This window comes from Ambystoma mexicanum, chromosome 13 (assembly GCF_040938575.1).
Source record: "Ambystoma mexicanum isolate Mex_15411 chromosome 13, UKY_AmexF1_1, whole genome shotgun sequence".
Lineage (NCBI taxonomy): Eukaryota > Metazoa > Chordata > Amphibia > Caudata > Ambystomatidae > Ambystoma > Ambystoma mexicanum.
The window spans coordinates 653,791,005-653,805,107 of NC_090938.1; the positions used below are offsets into that span (position 1 = coordinate 653,791,005).

Below are 14,103 nucleotides of genomic sequence, written 5' to 3' on the forward strand. Positions count from 1 at the left end.
ATTTTGGGTTCAGATCCCAGACTTGCATTCAAATTGCCTTGTATACTCTCCCGCCAACACTTTGCCAATGTTGTAACACTCTTACGTTGATATTATTTTCCATTTGAGTATTAGGCCTTTGCCAGCCTTTCATTCACAATTTGACTTTCCCCCTGCTCGGGTTCTCCCAGGCTTTCCAATTACTTTCAATTGTCGAGTAGTGTACGCATCGAAGTGTCTCTCCTTGCTGCTTCGGCATTCAGTGCTGCCCAGCGGTAAACCTTGGCTTGGTCTGTGTCTTCTGGCCAGCGTCGCATAGGCTCCCCGGTCCTCGCACTGCAGCGGCTCTCCCAGTAAAGCGCCTCTTGCTCTGCCACTCCATGGACCTCCGGTATCAGAGCCTCCCTCTTCCCACACTGCCACGATCTTGCATGCCTTAGTTCGCTCGGCGTCCCTCCAGTTTCCCAACTGGCCTTAGGTAGCGAGTTTCCATCTTCCCGGCTTGTCGGGCATTTTAAAGTTTCCGGCATTGTTCACCTGTTCCGAACTAGCCTGCACTGTGCGGTTTTCGGTGGGCATTTCTTTACTCAGGCCCGCTTCCTTATCCCAGTAGACCCATAGGAACAAGTATGTGTTTTATAGTTTTTAACAGGAAGTTCCAAATATAATATGCTATACATATTGTAATGTGTACACCCAGATCTGGCATGCCTAGTGGGCACCATCTAAAATCCATTCCGATCTAGGTGATTAACTACAGGGGTCAAGGGCAATACCTCCAATTTTAGACCAATTAATCCTCAATACGGAGATACCACCATATTGTTGTATGGCCGCTACTACTGGTTGTAGGTTTTCCTGAGGGTGCTTCAAGTACAGTAACAGTTCATCAGCGTATAACGATACGAGAGAATACACTCAAACACCCCTGTGTCTACAGCTTACCCTAAGGTAGCATGGCAAGGGCAAAAAGGATTGGGGACAATGATCACCTGTCTCGTGCCCAGAGGTGGTGTAATGAAGTTCGACGTAATTTTATTAGTGTATATCGCAGCTTGAGGGACATTATACAGCAGGTGGACCCAACAGAGATAAACAAGACCTATACAGGAGCGTCTCAGGACTTCAAATAAAAGGGCCACTTCACTGAGTCGAAGGCCTTTTCTGCGACCAGGGCTGCAACTCCTATGGCAATTTCCTGGTTTACATTGTGCCCGAGTGAACGTTGACCTTCCAGGTACAAAGCCTACATGGTCTGGCAGGTGCAGAGCGGGCATATGGGAAGGGAGGCGATCTGCTAGGATTTTGGCCAAAATGTTATTGCCTGTATTAATTAGGGATAGAGGCCTTTATGATGAACACTTCAGGGGGTCTTTATCTGGTTTTAGTAGTATCGTTAATATAGCTGTTCAGGTCGATTCAGGTAGAACCCCGTGGCAAAGACCACCTCGTACATGCAACATAGATGAGGGACTACTAGGTCAACCTATTCCTTATAAACTCCACCTTAATGGCACCCAGACCGGGTGCTTTACTACTGGGGAGGGAAGAGGATGGTTTTACGAATGTCTTCCTCCCACGGAGGTTCATTCCATTTTTTTCCCCCTTGTACCGTGCCCGGCCATCTCGGGGCCACCTGATCCAAATATGAAGCTATACAATCATGTCCTACCTGTAGTTGAGATGTGTACAATTGTTCGTAGTATTCTCAGAATATTTCATTGATCACCAGGGGATCCCTGGTGGAGGTTCCGTCTGGCTTTTCAATCGCAACAATATTGTCAGGTGGAGGCTCACGCTTAATGGCCCACGCAAATGTACGGCTGGGACAGTCCCCCCTCCCCGTATGCTGTGGCTCTAATGGGGTCTCCCAAGAATCTCTCCTCCCTTTCCACGAGGAGGCGCATTTCTTCCCGTTTTGCCCCGAGGAGCTCTTGCGTCAGTGGGCAATCAAGCGACTCCTGTTGTGTTTCCAGGTCCTTAATTTCCTACTCTTTACTGGAGATCAACCTAAGGATTGCCTTCAGCACCCCACCCTCTCTAGAGATGCAACAACCCCTGATGAACACTTTGAAGGATTCACACTCTATTGTGCCATCAGGGACAGACCCCATATTTGTTTTCAAAAAGGTATGTGTATCCAGCCTAATGTCCTCACGGAAGAGGACGTCTTCCAGGGTCCAGGCCCTAATGCGCCCTTGCAAATGCCTTGAAGGTTGTGGAGGCCATGAAAAAAGGATCCTTACTCGGGATTGATCTGAAATAGAGCGTGACAGAAACAGAGTGTCAGTGAAAACCTGGAGCAAGTTGGATGTAACCATGACGGTAATCAATCCTTGACAAACTACTGTAAACCCCTGAATAAAAGGAGAATTCCCTGGAAGTGGGGTGCAGTACTCTCCAGGAATCATGTAGTTGGTGAAATTCAGCAAGATTTTGCCATTTCATCGCCGCCTTGAGTAGTGTGGTTTGTTGTGTCGTAGATCTGTCGAAGTTCAGCGACAGGGCCATGTTAAAATCACCAGCCCATATAATTTCTTATTTCGAATATCATTGTAAGCACAATCCTGAAAGAAATCAGGGGAATTAGCATTCGGGCGTATATGTTTTTATGAGAATCCAAAGACCTAGCACTTCCCCCGCCAGAAGTAAGAAACAACCCTCTCCATCACTAATCTGTTTGTTCCTTGGCATTCAAACTGCATGATGTAGCAACCCCACCCTGTGAGTGTGGAAAATGAGGAGCCGTATCCATGTATGCCCCATCCCGGCATATTGGGGAGCACACCATTCAAGGCCAAATGTGTTTCTTGTAGACACATAATATTCACCCCATGATTCTTGGCATAATTGGCCATTAGTCGAGATTTTTTTATGCTCTGTGAATCCCAGTACATTCCGTAATAGTGAGATCACCCATTTCACCCCTTGCGAAGACAACCAACCGACCAAGTCCATACATGGCACCGCCATAGGAATAGATTGCTGAAAGTTTAGCAAGTTGAAGCATTTTCAAGATTGTGAATAAGCAGATTGATGCAGTAATATTGCCATCCCGTACCCTCCCCAACCCACTGAACTCTGCAACCCCCCCCTTACCACCCACACCTGTAACCGAAACCTACCGGCATTCCCCACCCCACCTATTACAACTAAATAATAATAACCCACAACATCGGCAGTGACTGTAGGAAATGGGACGGTGCAGGCGCAGGCTCCATAAGGCCTTGTGCTCACACCACAAAACATTAGCCTTCCTGTGAAAAGGTACAACCCTTGATGCAAAGTAGATGATATGATATGGCATTTATAACGCGTCTATACACAAGTGTTTCAAGGAGCGACGAGGCAAGGGAGGGGGAACAGAGGGAAGACAGACAGCGATCTTACTAGGACAGGTGACATGGAGATCGCGCAAGTGCAGGGAAGGGGAGAAGTGTGGGGGGAAAGGAGGAGGGGGCAGTGCAGTACATAGGAGAATCGTAAAAAATAAAGATAAATAAAATAAACACAGATCCCCGGCAGGGGTGAAGCAGGGCAACAGGGGTAGTTGGCCGTTAAGATAGCTCAGCGGGTTGAGCGCTCGCTGCTGCGATCTGAGTGATTTGCAGGACTCAAGTTCGAATCCCGGCAAGGCCAACTCAGCCTTTCATCCTTCCGAGGTCAATAAATGAGTACCAATTTCGGTTGGGTGATTATTGTATGTAAATATGTGCTCTGTAAAATGCTTTGGCTTAAAGGGCTATATAAATAACACATGATTATCATTTCAAGAGCCACAGAGTACTTTCTGCACGCGGCCTACTAGTACTAGGATGAATGGTCCTGGGAGCCGCTACAGTCTGGAAGTTAGCGGTGAAGAAAATGGCTTTGCCCTTGTAGTTTGGCAAGATAGAACAATGCATACTTGATGCCTTTTCATCTCAAAGCGCTTTTGACTGCTTAAAATGTTTTGCTTTGTTCCTGAACTTGGGGGCTGAAGTCCAGAAATAGACGTATTATTGCCGAGTCACAACGCAACTCGCCCCTCTCTCTGGCCGTTCTGAGTAGCACATCTCTGTCACAGTAATTAAGAACACATGCTATTATAGGATATTAGGGTGCACCTAGTGGGGCTCTAGTAGCTAGGGAGCGGTGTGCCTGTTCAACATTTTAGATAATGGCGGTCACCGGGATCTCCAATAGCAATTTTTCAATGGAACTGTTCCATGTGCTCAATGGAGGTTGACCCTGGCACCCAAAGGATGCAAACGTTGTTGCGTCTAGAGCTCCTCAAAGTCATCATTTTTTGACGCAATTTTCTTTACAGTTTGTTGCAGGAGGGAGACCTCATGCTGCAGGACTGAAATCTGGTTTTCGCCTTCATTGATTCTATTCTCAGCCTCGCCTCGGTCATACAGCCACATAGTTTATCGATCTGCACTGCAGAGACATCAACTTTGCAGGTAAGAGTGCCGATTTTTGTGCCAAGTGTATCCGTATGGTTTTTGAGAGCCAGCAAGGGCTACCATATCGAGTTAGGAGGGGCCAAAGTCTGCAGGATGAGAGGGTGTTGAGGCATCTTATCTGGCAAATTTATCAATGTTGGCTTGCTTCTTGGAGTCACCCATTCCAAACCCCAGCACAGGGTCTCCGGGCCACAAGGTGTATTGAAAATAGCTGGAGGCACGGTACACACGAGGACTGGATGTGCCAAGAAGTGATGCCCCAGTATACAAGCCACAGAGAAAGTACAATTCGGGCAGGTCTCCGCTATCCCTTCACTTTGCCAGACAGTATTTGATTTGGTACAGGATCTATATTGCCCCTCACACAACACACAAGTCGAGTGCCCCTCCAGCACTTCACCCCTGCATGCAATGCGAGCACAATCAGGAGTGGTAAGACACCACCCTCACCCCCCCGCCCCCACCTCACCAACGGGAGCAGAGGCCACCCAGGGGACACTTTCCCAGGATGGGAGGAATGCCACACCAGCTGAGACCACTAAAGCGTGGCACCAGAGATCCAAATTTACCACTCAGGGCTACCACGGAGGATCTAATGTTGTTAAAGTGCACTATGCATGCATGACGTGCGATCTGGTCGGGTGAGACATCTCGCCTCCGCTGCTGTGGCTTGTGAGAAGACGCAGGCAGTCCAGCCAGAGGCGCACCACAGCACGCGGGCGTTCTGCGAAAACAGCCACCTCAACAGTGGGACCCGCCAGAGTCACCGAGCCCACCTACATACCCTCCTCCAGTCCACATGGCTGTTCGGGAGCCATGGAGCGACTCCTCGGTACATGGGTACGGTCAGGAGCCAGCAGACCACGCCCGGGCAGCTCAAGATGCCGCACGTCTATCCGCAGAGGTGAAAAAAGGATTCAGGCAGACCAGAGATGTAGGATCAAGGCGCCTCCCCAGCATGCATGAGACCCACCCCATGTGGGCAGCAGGACCATCCCACATAGCAGCAAACGGAAGAAGTCTGTCCCTCGTTTAATGAAGACCGCATCTCCAGCTCCACCGCTCCATCTGCAGCCGACGGCTCCGAAAGTCGTCAGAATTCAGGTGTATAGCAGCTTCAGAGCGTGTGCTCAAGTAATTTTGCTGTGAACAGAGTTGTGCCAATCTGGAAGGCAAGGATATCTTGCAGGATGTGTGAACAAAGCCAGCGCGATCTCAGGCAGCGGCCATCTTTGTTGTCGCGCAACAGCACCCTAAGCATGCATACTTAAGCAGATTCACAAGCCCCAGAAGGGATAGCCCTAATTGTAATGAATACCAAGCCATCCCCTACTAACCTAAGAGGAAAGCCTGACTGCCCGGTTACACTACCATTTGAGAGAGTTGGGAATAACTTGATGGACACTCGTATTTGATCCTACAGATTGGTCTTCTGCAACACCTCCCTAATAATGATGAATCTGCGAAAGTTCCCATGCTGGTAAAATGTGGGCTAAAGAGCTTGTACGGAAAAAAAAAGGAATATTTTTGAAGGGGGAGAAATTAGGCTTAATCACTGTATGGGGTTCAAGGAGCAGGGCTTCAAGTGTAGGGTTGACCCTATAGGGGACTGTATGAAGAGATGTTGTAATCTCCCATTGCTCACCTTCTTTCCCCATCTTTGCAGTTGGGGCACGTGCATGCCATGCGCCGCCTCTTCTCACCCGGCTGCAGGTCTCCCGACAATGCCTGTTCCATCTGCAACTGGATCTGTGTAGGGCTAAGGCCACTGATGGTCACATTATTTCCAGACACGTTCTGCACTGTCAATTGCTGCTGACCTGTGGATGACATGCAACACAACTCAGGGGATGCTCATCCAAGAACAACATGCAATGTAAATATCAGTGACTGGGTTGGGTTGGACAAGAAACGAACATTCATTCTCTGGCAATGGAAATTCTCAGCTATAGAACACTCTACAGCACTGCCTGTCCTGTGATAAAAACCATTAATAGTACATTCTAGAACCTGGCTAACCTTTGCTCTACCCACAGTAGGACGTTCAGATGACGGATCCATTCTGGACTAGGTCAAATTGGATTTGTGAACCGTCTCTGCCCCCACCCACCCATGCTACAAAGGAAGCCCTGCACCATTCACACTAGATTAAATGCAAAGGGCTTCTGATTGATTAATATCCAGTAGTTATTTACTGGGCAAACGCATCAACTTAAAAAACAGAATGCCAGACATGAAAATAGTCAGCATTTCCTCCTCACCTAAAAAAACGGAAAAAGAAGGCCTGATCTGGTACCATGGGCAGTACAGTGCTAAACCAGTGTGCCAACTGTAATGCATTAAAAATACACAAACTATCTGTGGGATGCAGCCACATTCCTTTACTCAACGAATTACACACAGACAATGTTGGTTGGGTTAGAAAGATAATCGTATAGAATGTCACAGGAAAAGTCATGCTGCACCTTTGCGGATATCATAATTTATTTTGTACCAAAAAACCAAACCAAAAATAATTTCTTCCCAACAGTGAATTCCAAAATTGGACAAGGCTTGCTTTCTCACCAACTGAAGTCATTTCTCACACTGGTGGCACGAAAATCACATGAAGATAAGAGTGACCTAGCAGTTTGGGCTGGGCTGATCCCACTGGTGATAGAACCACACCGATTTCCCCCATTTTCATTACCTGATGAACCTTCAGTCCCAGCAGCCTTTATGGGATATTGTCATCCGTTCCCATTTTCTGCCTTTCGAGAGTACACTGGAAAATGCGCTCAATGTATTTACACTAGGCAGAGGTTGAATAGGAGGACATTATCTTATTCAGGGAAGGTAAACCCATATCGCCCCCTCAATGTTATTTCAAGAAACCCTCAGGCCAAAAGAACCCAAAGAACACCAAGATTTGTGCATAGTTCAACCTCAGTCACACCATTCCATTTCACCTAGTACTGAGATGAGGAAGAGGCCCTGAAGACGGTTTTGAGGGTTAGCCATGTCCAGAGAACACCAGTAAATATGGTCTGGCGAATGGACTTGATCCTGCAACCTGTTAAAAGGTCACAGGTGCATAAAAAGCAGGAGCCGACAGTCTGCAGAGGGAGACCAGCAAGAGAGAAGCCGGGTCGGGAGGTGCAGGCCTGCGAGGAGAGAAATCCTGTCAAGAATGAGGCTGCTGAGAGGGTCCTGCCTGGCGGCCAGGAGGCAATTATCCAGGAGAGACTGCAACGCCGGAGCCCGAGTGAGTTGTGAGAGGGTCAAAGCGGTCGGAGCCTCCTTTGTCGGGTGCCTATAGCCAGAGCTGTGAGGCACAAAAGACAACCCAGAGCTGCAAGCTACCAGCAGCATCCGCAAGCGACTAGCGGAGTTGCCGGCAACCAGAGATTTCTAAAGCGCAGCTTACAACGCTACAGAGGAGTGTGTGTGGAGCAGAGAGCGAGGAGAGAAGATGCCCAGAGGAGACACCATTAACCAGTGAGTGAATCAGAGGGAACACTTGCGTCAGAGCGCTCCTGGGGCTACTACGGGGCATAGCTTATAGCTGAATGAACGAAACTAGATGTGCTATAAGTGAGGGGGTTGTATTGAACAATACAAGCAAGTTGAACTAGAAGTGAAAGATCCTCAAGTAAGCATTATGAATACCGAACTAAAGGAAAGCTTTGACAAGCCTATGAATGGAATGCAAGCATGGGTAAAGTTGAACTTACTGACTCGGACTAGCCTTAGTTTCTTTAGGTAGGGAAATCCCACCTTAGCAATGGGCAAGTTAAGCCTTACACCATCCTGACATTTTAGTTAAAGTATTTTGTTTGAACTTTGAATTTGTTGTCTGTCTTGCTTCATGATGCCTTCACAAACAGAGTGCAAAGGGGGGAGGGGTGCAATGATTTCCTATGTAATTCAGGAAGATATTAGACCCGCTTAGCAATTAAGGCCGTACCTGAAGAGATTTCCCATTTGCTGTCGTTTTGACATACCCAACCCCCTCCTGTGCACCAATGTATACTACTCAACCCATAATCGGGAATTATTCTAGCAATATTATAAATGGGCAGGCAGAACTCCACACATAGCCACTGCAACAATCTCTTTCTTTACCCATAACCAGGTCACCTTCTAGCCCTTTTAGCGTTTTTTCATTAACAGTGGACTATGCATCTGCCAATCAGGAGGCCAGGAACTTTGGCAAAATCTGCCAGTAAACACCTGCATTGTCTCGGTTTCCTGCACCTCTCCCCTGAGGCCCGACCCTGCCCTCTCAACACCCCACTTGCCTCCTTCCTTTATATGATTGTTTTTGGGTGAACCTCATGCACATATCAAAGCACTGATTTTTCAAAATATTTCTATATTACATGCAATACTCACCGCAATAGCATTTCTGATGATTGCCTAGGCCCTAGATGCACATGCTGTGCACATAGTCTGACATCTAGTGGTAATCGCAGAGTATTGCATCTTTCTTTCGAGGATCGAAAGGGGACATCGACATGGGCGAGACTAACACTATCCCTAACGTGACATGTAGCGTACCCAAACTCCCTCATGCATTGATGTCCCTCCGATTGTGTTTTTTCTGCCGTGAGGGGGCCTCATCGTCAGCGAGTACATAAGAGAAGATTTAAGAGGTCTATGTTCTTTCTGCTCCACAAGGGGAGGAAGGGTGGGCCCATGTGAATCTAAAGCAGATTACAGTGAGTAATACATGTCTTCTGATGCCCGTGAATCTGCTTAGAATCACATGCTGTGCATAGTATAGCAAGCAGTACCCAGAGATGGCAGTGGAATGTGTGAAGGAACAGTAGCAAAGATGTCTTAACACCGCTTGTTCAGCCTGAGAATCAAACCTAGAGTGTGTATCTAGGCAATAGTGTTGTGTAAAGGTGTTTACAGAACTCCAGGATGCTGCTTTGCAAATGGAATCAAGAGGAACATTTTCAACGAATGCTATGGTAGCCCCTGTGCCCAGAGTAGTGTGTGCTCTAAGCGTGAATGTTAGATCTCTCTTGGCAAGAGTGTAACACAGTGTGATGCAGTTAACGATCCACTTAGAAATAGCCGATTTAGATACAGGGTCCCCTTCTCTACTAGTTGCCACCGAGACTAAGAACTGGTTTGTTTTTCTTAGTGCCTTTGTCTTTTCCAGATAGTCGATAACCACTCTCCTTACATCCAGTGTGTGGAGGCAGCTTTCTGCCACATTAGTGGGGTTCTGGAAAAAGGTGGGTAGTTCTATGGACTGGTTTACATAGAACTTCGAGATGAATTTGGGCACAAAGCGAGGGTGTGTGCGCAAAGCCATCTTGTCTTTGTGAATCGTGATGAATGGCTGAACTGAAAGGGCCTGCAGTTCACCAACTCTCCTTATAGAGCTGATCGCCACCAAGAAGACGGTCTTGTAGGCGAGTGCTTTAAGGTTAGCATTGTGCATTGGTTCAAAGGGAGGCCCCAATAGTCTGGTAAGAACAACATTCAAGTCCCACCCGGGAGCTAGGTTGGAAATGGGAGGGTGGGGGGGAAATGAAGTCTCTTTACCCCTTCCATAAAGGCTTTAATTACAGGAATTTTCCACCATGAAACCATGCTCTGGGACGTGGTGTACGCCGAAAGCGCGGCTAAGTGGATCTTAATTGAAAACCAGTCCTAAATCCAACAGGTGAGTTAGGTAAAGGATATCTTAGGGTGAGCATTCAATAGGATTGATGCCCCTGCCATTGCACCATATGACAAAGCTCTTCCATTTGCTGGAGTAGCAATGCCTGGAGTTAGGTTTCTGTGCTTCCTGGAGTATGTCCATGCATCTTTAGAGGTGCCCGAACTTCAGGGGCCAGGCTGCCGGATGTAGTGTTTCCTCCTGGTCTTGAGACAGCATGTTGAACGGGCACGGCAGCTTCCTGGGAGGGGAGACTGACATTGCCATGAGATTTGATTTTATTTGCTTATATAGCACCCTGAACCCAGACACAGCTAGGCACTTGACTTAGAGGAAGTGTTACAGGCATGTTATACAGTTTGAGGAGAAAAAAGGTACAGGAGCATATACAGATATGGCACAATAGCAGGAGTGCTAGTTTACAATAAATAGAAGGTCGATGATGAGTGCTACATTTTTACAAGTTGCAGTCATCGAGAGATACAGTGGTATACATTATACATACTTATATTAATATACAAGCAGAGAGTGGTTGCGTGGGTGTAACTTTAGGAAGTGGTGGCCGGTGAGAGGAGCCAGGATTTAACTTTGAATCGGAATGCTTGGATGCTAGGAAGGAGTGTTCATCTCTGAACACAGGGGGTAGGTCGTTCCATGTTTTCGCAGCTTGAAGTGGGAAGCTGGTTCCCCTTGATTTTTGGAGTCTGAATTTGAGAATGCAGTGGGCATATTTGGCTCTGGTGGGTCTTGATGCGTTTTTCCATGTGAATTAATCGGTCAGATATTTAGGGGCGGTATTGTTGAGACATTTGTGGGTTATCATGAGTGTTCTGAAGGCGATTCTGTCTTTTATGGGTAGCCAGTTAGCCGACTGTCTGGCGTGGGAGATGTGGTCGGAGCTTGGGATATTGAGAGCTGCTCTAAGGGAGTCATTTTGCAATATTTGGAGCTTCTGGATGTTTTGTTTGCTAGTGCCTAGATAGAGGGAATTGCAGTAGTCGATTTTATATAGCATCAGAGCTCTGGCCGCCAGTGTGATACAGCTTTGTGTAGACAGGAATGGTCTGCGACCAGTTATAAGCTTAGTGGTGTAAGCAGATGAAGAGGCTATGGAGTTTACTTGTCTTGATACAGTGTAGACTCGAGGTAGACCCCTAAGGTTTTGGCGTTGTTGGAATCAGTGAGCGCATTTCCATCTATGTTGAAGGAGTTGTATTGCAGGTTGAGTTTGTTTAGGCGTTGTCTGGATCCAATGAGTAGAAGCTCTGTTTTGTCGTTAAGACACAAGCCACGTTTGGCCATCCAGTCTTGTACTTTGCTGTAGATTTCATTGAGGCGGGAGGAATTTGTCTCTTAGGTGCCAGTGAGTGTGATGAGGATATCCGTATCATCAGCGCAGTTGGTATAAGGGACAGTCATGTAATCTAGGAGGTCAAATAACATCTTTGTAAAAATGTTAGAGAGTGGGGGAGACGCAGGAGCCTTGTGGGACTCCGCATGAAATGGGCGAGGTGTCTGCTGATGTTGCGTCTGAAAAAACCCTCATGGATCTTTCAGAAAGGAAGGATTGGATCCATTTGGCTGCGTTCGGTGAGAAGGCGGCTGATGAGGTTAGGATGCTGTGGTCGACTAAGTCGAAGGCCGCAGAGAGGTCCAAGAGTAGGAGTAGGGAGGGATGGCCATTGTCTTTTGCCTCGTCCATTTGGCTCTTCAGATCGAGAAGGGATGTCTCAGTGCCATGTCTTGGTCTGAAGCCAGACTGACGGAGGCCTAGAAGGTTGTGCGATTCAAGCTAGTTCTGAATTTCAATGCATGCAGCTTTATCAAGGATTTTTAGCAGGAATGGGACAGTGGTGATGGGGCGTTAATTTGTAGGGATGTTGGGGTCTAGGGTGGGTTTTTTGATCAAAGGTTTGACCCAGGCGTCTGAGATTCTTGGTAACTGTGCATGAGGCAAAGGAGGTATTGATCAGTGAGGTGATGAAGGGAGCTAAGTCTTTGGATCCTTCTTTGATGATGAGGCTGGGCATACATCTCCTTCACATTTGGTGGGTTTGAGACTAGCAATTATGGATTCTGCTTGTGTAGTGGTGACCAGTGAGAATTCAAAGAGGTTGGTATTGTTGGAGCGTTGATTGTGGAGGGCAGTGGTAGTGCCTTTAGTGGCTAGGAGAGTTCTCTTAGTTTTAATTTTGGTTTGGAGAAGCGTTATTTTGTCCAAAACGGCCTTCTGGATGTTAGCACACCATAAGGCCTCTTAGTGACAAGTGGACTAAGGAGGTATGGGGGATTCCATTTCCCTGAGGATTGTGAAGAGTTCCTTCACATTTTAGCTGGCTTTTTGGATTCTGTTGAATGTATAGCTTTTGGTTTTGATGATGGCTGTTTTGTAGTTGGTTGCGGCTGTTTTTAAGAGGGCCATGTTTTGGGGGGTGGGGTCCTTTATCCATTTAGTTTCTAATTATCTTTTAGCTTTCCTCAGTGCTTTTAATTCTGGGGTAAGCCATTTATTTATGTGGCTGGGTGGTTTGACTTTCCTTGTTTTGAGGGGGGCTATTTGCTCAAGTGCTAGCAATAGATTCTTGTTGAACACGCCGACTAGAGTTTCTGGGTCTGATTCACTAGCAGAGGTATGATTGATGGACTTCTTGTTTCTAGTAGTGGCTGGAGGTGCATTTGTAGGCGGAGTCTGGGTATGGGGGGTGGCTTCTAGTTCAAAGTGAATGATGTGGTGGTCTGACCAAGCACATGGAGTATTGGAGAGTATGTTCAGGTTGCAGTTTAGGTGAGCAACCCAGTCGAGGGTTCTGCCTTTGCAGTGGGTGGGCTCCATTACGAGTTGGTTGAAACCTAGATTGAGAAGAGATTGTTCCATCGTTGCTGCGTGTGAGTCTAGAGGGTCTTTGTATCCTAGGTTTAGATCTCCGAATAGTAGGATTTTGGACGAGTGTTTGGTTTGGTGTGAAAGTAAGTTAGAGAGGTCTTCTTCGAAGGTCGAGGATAAGCCAGGAGGCCTGTAGATCAGGTGTATTAGTATAGTGCTTTGGGAGGAGATGGGTAGTTTGACAGACATGAGTTCCCCTGAAGGGAATGGCAGCAAGGTGAATTCACGTAAGCCTAGTTGTGTTTTGGAGATGATGGCAATACCACCCCCTTTACTAGTAGTCCTGTCCGTTCTCGTGATTTTATAATTATCCGGTATAGCAAGCATGAGGAGAGGACCAGCTGCTGGATGAAGCCAAGTTTCTGTGATAGCAAGGAGATATAGGTTGTTGGCTAGTACGAGGTCTGCTATTCCCAAGGCGTGTGCTATTAGAGATCTGGCATTTATGAGGGCACATTTTAGATTAGGTATGGGAGGTTGAGGAGGGATTTGGGACGGGTTAGGCTTGAGTGAAGGTGTGATAGGTTTGTCAGATTGCTTGTTGGGGGTGGCGAGTGAGGGGCTAGGTCTAGTGATGTGTGGTGAGGTGCAGTAATCTAGTAGGTGGTTCCTATGGATGGTATTGGGCAGATTGTGTGTGATGTGGAAGGCGGCAGGATAGTGAGGTTTGGATGTGTGGTGAGAAGTTGCATGTCTGCCTTTTGGTTTACGGGGGAAGTGGAAGAGATACTGTGGAGGAGGATGGCTAGAGTGACTGGTAAGTGCCATGGGGGTGCTATGACGTGGTGATGGTGCGCTGGGCTTAGGTGGCATAACCTAGGCTGGCGGGGCCACCAGAATCATCCAGACTGGCTCTTGGTTCATCTTGCATTATTCTGTTGAGCAGGGGAATCAGGGGGGGAGGTCAAAGCATAGTCACATTTCCGAGGGTACCCTGGAGGCGTAATTAGGGCACTCGGCATTCTCCAGAGTGGCAAAAAAGTCGCTCGCTGGGACGCCCCATTCTGCAAAGACCAAGTACAATGTCCTCCTGTAGCCGCCACTCATGCTCTACGGGTGGGGGGGGGGGGGTGAGTCTCTGCGGAGCACGTCCGCCAGAATAATGAGTTCCCTTGGAACATGTTGTGAAAGGA

General features: G+C 47.5%; 1 protein-coding gene across 2 annotated transcripts in view; it reads right to left on the reverse strand.

Moving 5' to 3' along the window:
* SP2 (Sp2 transcription factor) overlaps positions 1–14,103 on the reverse strand; it is a 267,341-nt gene that overhangs the window by 104,316 nt on the left and 148,922 nt on the right. For both annotated transcript variants that reach the window (XM_069634642.1, XM_069634643.1), the window contains one exon: positions 6,073–6,247. In XM_069634642.1, the coding sequence (XP_069490743.1) occupies positions 6,073–6,247 (175 nt within the window). The remainder of the gene's footprint in view (positions 1–6,072; positions 6,248–14,103) is intronic.